We start from the raw sequence: 7139 nt of genomic DNA, 5'->3' as shown, positions 1-7139 counted from the left end.
GAGCTTGTACGTACATCAATCTGGAAGCAAGTTAAACATATTTAACAGAGATTATTACTACTACATAGCAGTAGTTATTACTACTACATAGCAGTAGTTATTACTACTACATAGCAGTAGTTATTACTACTACATTACATAGGAAAAATCTCAAAATCACAAAAAGGCTACCTGGATGGACATGGCCTTCTTGTTTGCCCTCTGAATGCTTCAAATATCAGGTTCATATGTAAAAGAGAATTAAAGGACCAAACACACTTGGTTTTAGCTACTAACATATGGTAGTGCTCTGATATAGAGGTATTACTAATACTTTTGGTTCTACTAATGTATATTTGCCTTCTGATATAGAGGTACTACTACTAAAAGAGAATTAAAAGAGGACCAAACACAACTGGTAGTCCTTCTTTCCTCCATTAAACCAAGCAAGTACATAGTGCAATTGCCTCTAACAAGTAACTGGTAGAAAACACATAATGAATCAACATATTAAACTTTAGCCAATTGATCAAACATGACACACATAATGAATCAACATATTAAACTTTAGCCAATTGATCAAACAAAAAACACATAATGAAGCAACATATTGAACTTTAACCAATTAATCAAAGAACATACTGATCAACATCTACTTATTGAACTTTAGCCAAGTGACGTTGCCACAGGTGCTCAACTAAATCTGATTAAAGCATAGAATGTGTTTCCCTGTCACGAATCCTTAAATGGTTATTGATAAAATCTTCAAATTGGATTGAGTGACTACGTGAAACCAACAACTCATCTCTTTCTTCTTCTGGTTCAACATATTGTCTTGCAAGAGTTTCAAGATCATTGTGTGCAATGCATTCGGCGCGTTCATCTTCTGTAATCATGTTGTGCATTATAACACATGCTTTCATAATCTTCTAAAGAGTTACATGATCCCAAAAACGAGCAGATCCACGAACAATAGCAAAATGTGCTTGAAGTACTCCAAATGTCGTTCTACATTTCCTACATCCCTCTTGAGCTTTTGAAAAATTCTTTGATTTCTCTCCTTGTGGACATGGAATGGTTTTGACAAAAGTGGCTCATGAAGGATATATCCCATCTGCTAGATAATATCCCATTGTATAGTTATTATGATCATTGATCTTATAATTGATCGAAGGAGCTTAGCCTTCACGAAGATCAGCAAATAAAGGAGAATGCTCCAAGACATTGATATAATTATGAGAGCTAGGTAATCCAAAAAAAGAATGTCATATCTAAAGATCTTGTGAGGCAACAGCTTCAAGAATCAATGAAGGTTCACGATGATCTTCACTAGAAAACATACATTTCCAAGCAACTGGACAATTCTTCCACTTCCAATGTATATAATCAATACTACCAAGCATTGCTCTAAACCCACGACTCTCACCCATCAATAACAATCTGGAAATATCATTCGAATTTGGTTTTCTCAAGTATTCAACTCCAAACACATCAATAACAGCAAACACAAACTTTCTCATAGCTTCAATTGATGTGCTTTCACCAATTTGGAGATAATCATCCATAACATCTGCCCCAACTCCATAAGCAAGCATACGCATTGCCGCCGTTACCTTTTGTAGAGAGGATAAACCAACTCGGCCAACTGAATCTTTTTTCTAGACAAAATATGAGTCATGAGCTTCTACCCCGGTTAAAATTCGAAGAAAAAGAGGGTGATGCATCCGAAACCTTCTCCGAAATACAACGTCTCCATGAATTGGATTTTCAACAAAATAATCATTGTAAAGTGTATGGTGGCCTTGACATCGTTGTTTATCTTTAAACTTCCGACCTGGAATTGAACCCCGACGTCTTCTTCTTCCATTCTCCAAGTTCTCTTCTAGAAGAGCAATAATTTGCCAATTGAATTCTTCATCTAATGACGAATCGGCAAGATTCCATAACTCGTCATCTGCAACATCTGAGGATGAATCTGAAAAATTAAAATCCATATTCAAGATAAGAACCAAAGGAAAGAATGAATATGACAAAGTAATGGATTTTGACCTTATAATGCAATTGCATTCTCCGGTCCAATTACTATCTTTGTTTCTGTATTCTTTTGGTTTTGGGTTTTGTTGTTGGTGACAAGAAGAAAGACGAAGAGATAATGTCACACCCCAATTTTCGAAGAATAAAATTTAAAAAATTTGGGCATGATAAAACTCAAAATCTTATTATCCCACAACCTGCTCGACAATTCTCAAACTAAAAACAAATTCTGGAAATATAAATGTCAATTAACTCATCAACCAAGTTAAACATTAAATCTCCTTAATTACATCAACATCCAAAAGTCTAGTAATAAACTACTTCGCTCACAAGAGCTTAAAAACAACAACCATATAATACAAATAAAGCACATTGCCTAAAACCCAGCTCCTAAGCCACTGCCTCAACCTTGCTGATCCACTTGCAGGTCTAACCCCTACACCATAAATTGGTGCACCAGTTGTAAACAACAAACTCGGTAAGCTTAAAAAGCTCGTATGAGTAACTCTCAAAATAAAACTCGACAATTCCAACATCACATAAGATAACACTGGAAATTCCTGCATTAATAACTTAGTTCAGGAATCACCTAAAAGCAAGAGAATTCAATAGAAATAATTAAGAGAACAAAACAATTCAAAATCACTCAAAATCATAAATGAAACAAATAATTAAAAGGAAACGCAACAAATAACAATCAAACAAATCATAATGAAATCCAACAAAAAAAAACATAGTTTATGAATTACTTAAAACAAGAAATTTAAATGACAACATATAAGAACATCACACAATGATTTCTCAACCTTTACTTATGAGTTCGTCAACGCATAGTCATCCCTCATAAGTAACTAGACAAACACGTACTCATGTGTTCATCAACACATAGTCATCCCCCATGAAGTACCGACAGACTAGAGCTCTATACTGACCGTAACCAATCACCCGGCCAAGGCTTGGTTCCCGGTCCACCACGAAGGCTCCTAATTTAATGCACACAGTCACCACTAAAGCACACATTCAAATACTCTCCCATCATAACACTTATCAAATCACAAAATAATAATATCATTATAACCATAACCAATCACCCGATTAAAAACTTGGAACCCGGTTTGACTATTTAAACATCAATTCACAATATAAAAAAAATGTCATCAACAACAACACAAGAGCACTTCATAAATTATATCTTTCCATCTAGATATATTTATATAAACAAAGACATAGATATTCCCACTAGAATAATCTATCAACAACCATATTTCAACATCACAATATCACATGATCGGAAGTCCTTTTGAAAAATTATTATTAACAGAAAACTTGTTTTCACTTACCATGAGCCGTTGACGATCAAGCTCATTTATATTTAAAAACAAAGTCATTTTCCTTCAAGGACAACTTCACAATTAATAATAATAAAAACTATAAAATAAACTCGGTTCCTTTATGAACCCATATGAGTTTTACTCACAATATAATAATATCATCATCACCAAAATCATCATCAAAATCATTATCAACACATCATCATCATAATAATTATCAAAATCATTAAACTCATCATCATAATCGTCATCGTAACAATTATCATCAAAACCAACATCACAATCATCATCATAATTAACATAAAAATAAATAGGTCACAAAGTGGACCTTGGTGAGATTTTACTCACCTAAAAATCCCGCTGCGTCTTCACAAAAGAAACTCAAGAACCAAGCTCAACACACTTCACAAGTCACCTATAATTACACAATTAATAATTTAATAACCACTTAAACACAAAAACATTTGACCCTTAACAAGCCTTAACCCATGATTTGCCCAAAAAGACAACCTTCTTCCGAGACCTCCCAAGGTCGTCGAACACTTAACCACACTCCACCGCTGCCTAACTTTGGATTCGCATAGCTCACACTTCGCACAAGTCTATTATAATATAGAATCTAACAAGCAAAACTTACTCAAACTTGACCTAATCTCATAATATACCAACATGCTCGCATCAACAAGAACTAGCTAACCAAAGCAATTGCCCGACGCGCCACCACGAGCGGCGGTGAGTGGGCCCCACGCGCCACCCCAACACCTTCAACAACTCAACAAACTTCCAACATCAAACTTGAAGATTACTACAAGGGGGACACTTTTCATACCTGAAGGTTCAACCAGTTCGGCCGGAAATCATCGGAAACTCGTCGGAAAGTTTGGAACCCATCACCACAACTCTATGCCGTGAGTTGCGCTTCAAGGCCACCAGAAGTCGGACCAGGACGCCAAGGGGCTTCTATCCCGACCGTTTCCAAGCCGTGTCGCCGCCGCCGGAGGTGGGAATCCCAACCGGTTTCCAAGCTGAACTTCCGAGCTTCGGAACGCACGCACCACTAAAAATCGACGCAAGTCACCACCATAGGGCAGCTCGGACGGAGGAGAGGAAGAGAACCCAACCGGTGCCGGCGTCTAGGTCGGTCGGGTGGCCGGAAAAGCCGGGTCGGGTCGGGCGGGTTCGGGTCGGATCAGGCGGAAATCCTAGAGAGTGAAGGTGGGGCGTGAGAGAGAGAGAGAGAGAAGAGAGGAGGGATGGTTTCCGGAGATGAAAGGAAACCCTAAACTTTTGTTATTTAACCCAAAATTTTCGTAAAGCACGAACTTCCACTGACCATAACTTTCTTATACGAAGTTCGTTTTACGCATGCTACATGTCTACAAACTCGTATCATCGTGCTCTACAACTTCCGTGAAGGAAGTTTTCCGAGAAACCCAACAGATTAAAAAGTCAACTCTTGACCCTTCAAATAAAGCATTTTCAAGGAAATTAAAACTCGACTACTTCTAGTCCACTCACCAAACCACAAATCCATACAACTCTTACTTAAATAATTTCTAAAATAATATTAGAAACTAATATCAAATTTCCGGGGTATTACAGATAACGAAGAAGACGAAGAAAGCGAGAAGAGGAACGAATAAAAAAAGAAAGACAGTTTGTGAAGAGGTTGTCAAATTTGACAGTCTCTTACCCTAATGTCAAATACACGTGGATATAATATTTGGGTTGGAATGGATTTGGGCTGTTATTTTAGAGCTGTTAGGCTTATGTGGCAAAAAAAGGCCTCTCTATTAGAGATGCTCTAAGCTCTCTAAAACCCTAACTCTGATCTTTGACAAACCATGGAAGACGACAAGAATAACATCAAGAAGATTCCATATGAATACTGCCACTTGGGATATGAAAATCAAGAAAACCTGATGGCTCACCTCTATGGCATTCATCGGAAGAAGATGGATGCTAGAACTTGCGGGGTGTGCAATTGTAAACACGAAATAATCTGCGACAAATGCAAGAACAACACGTGTACAAAAAGAATATAATTTTATTGATATGAATGCGGGTTACAACTCTTTGTGAATCCTCTGATTCGACCTCCTAGTTCGAGTTTTACTCAAGGGTGCCAAAACACTTGTTCTTGAGATGAGATTGGTCACAAGAAGTTTAGTCAAGTGACGTGTGTTTGGGATTTGGATTTGGGTTTGGGTTTGGTGAGGAACTAGTTATTTGGGGGTTTGGTAGTTCTTCACAAGTTTGTGGGAGACTTCTGAGCTCTCGGGAGCAATTTGTTCTCTCTTGCCGGAAGTCCTCCTCTTGATATGAGAGGGGGTATTTATAGTGTCAACATACCTCCGTTTATGGCATGTAATGAAGACACCGAATTAATTGTATTTCCTTAACGGTAATAATTAAATCAATCAGTTTTGATTAATTGATATAACTATTAATTTTAACATAATTAAATCAATCAGTTTTAATTGATTGATTTAGTTACGATAAGGTATAACTGCTTTGGATTAAATGTCCGACTTCCTTTTTCGATAATCAATTTAATTTAATTGATATCCGATTATCGATCGACATTTAATAATTGAATTTAGTCGGGATTTAAGGTTCTATTGTCGACCTACCATTTACACGTCGCCACTTGTCATTTCCGACGACTTTTCAACGTTGCCAACTCACGAGCCACGTATGCAATTTTTCGGGCCCACACATCGTTTGAATAATTCAACAATTATTATTATCGTTAAATTTTATATGTCTACAAATGCCCCCACTTCAAGGTGCGTCGCAGTCATGTCGCTGTCACATGCCGGAGGCGCGACTTGAAGTCCATGCTTTTGCTGTGGATGATTTTGAGCCGACTTCTTGAACTCCAATGTGTGTAAGGACTTCTTTAATTTTGTGGGAATTCCCGAATTTATAGGGATTCTTAAATTTGTAAGGATTCCCTATTTTTGTAGAGATTCCTTGAATTTACAGGATACCCAAATTTTGTAGAGGTTCCTTAACTTTGCAAGGATTCCTACGTATTTTTATTTGATTCGGTAAAGATTTCTGAGCACCGAACGTAATTGAAAGGAAACTTTTGATGTATTTCTTTCTTGATTTGATTGATTCTCCATAATCAATGATTTCAGACACCAAATAATTTGGCGCCACATGGCGGGAAATCTTTGATTCCCTCCATAATCTTTCAGTCTCAACTAGGAAGTTACTTGTGCAGCAAACCCTAAGCCTCAGTATAAATTAAGGGTTTCGGTTTAAACGCTTTTCATCCCATATTGACTGCTTCAAGGTTCTTGTTGCCGCCATTATGATGTTTTTTTTTTCTTCCTTTCGTCTTGATTTGACTGCTGGCTGACGTCTTCCCTGCTTATTCTGCTTTGTTTGTATTGCAGGTTACAAAGAGCTTTTGATTTGGCCACCCCATCGATAGCAGACGAGACTTTTCTTGACGAGGCACAGTACTTTTTGTTTTTGTTTTTGACGAGTTTGTGAGTTCTCCCTTTTTTTTTTGTAAAAGAAATCAAGTTCTAGTTTGGATTTGACAACTGAGCACCCTCTTACTTTATTATCGATTTTGACTGACAAAATTTTTTTATGCCTAGGCCACCGGTCCAATTGATTTGCCCCCAAGACCCAAGTTGTAGGTCCGGTGGAATTTATCCCATACATCAGAGAGAAGAGAATTGAGGTGATGCCCCAAGTTGTAGTTTGACCAATTGTCATCAAAGAAGAATTAAGGTACCGACATGCACACATGCTGCTTTGCAAAGAAATCACCTT

The 7139-nt window shown here is 37.4% G+C and overlaps 1 protein-coding gene across 1 annotated transcript; it reads right to left on the bottom strand.

Annotated features, from left to right (window-relative positions):
- Window positions 1-1250: 1250 nt before the first annotated feature.
- Window positions 1251-1580, bottom strand: LOC101297512. Its single transcript, XM_004292501.1, has one exon. It carries the CDS (start codon window positions 1578-1580, stop codon window positions 1251-1253), a length of 330 nt encoding a protein of 109 aa, XP_004292549.1.
- Window positions 1581-7139: the final 5559 nt, after the last annotated feature.

This window comes from Fragaria vesca, linkage group LG2 (genome assembly GCF_000184155.1).
Source record: "Fragaria vesca subsp. vesca linkage group LG2, FraVesHawaii_1.0, whole genome shotgun sequence".
Classification (NCBI taxonomy): domain Eukaryota; kingdom Viridiplantae; phylum Streptophyta; class Magnoliopsida; order Rosales; family Rosaceae; genus Fragaria; species Fragaria vesca.
The sequence above is the reverse complement of the archived record's forward strand: the minus strand, read 5'-3'. Positions and strand labels throughout refer to the sequence as shown.

Excerpts from the sequence above, each read along its gene's own strand:
- LOC101297512 (XM_004292501.1), bottom strand. The coding sequence starts at position 1,580 with ATGCGTATGCTTGCTTATGGAGTTGGGGCAGATGTTATGGATGATTAT.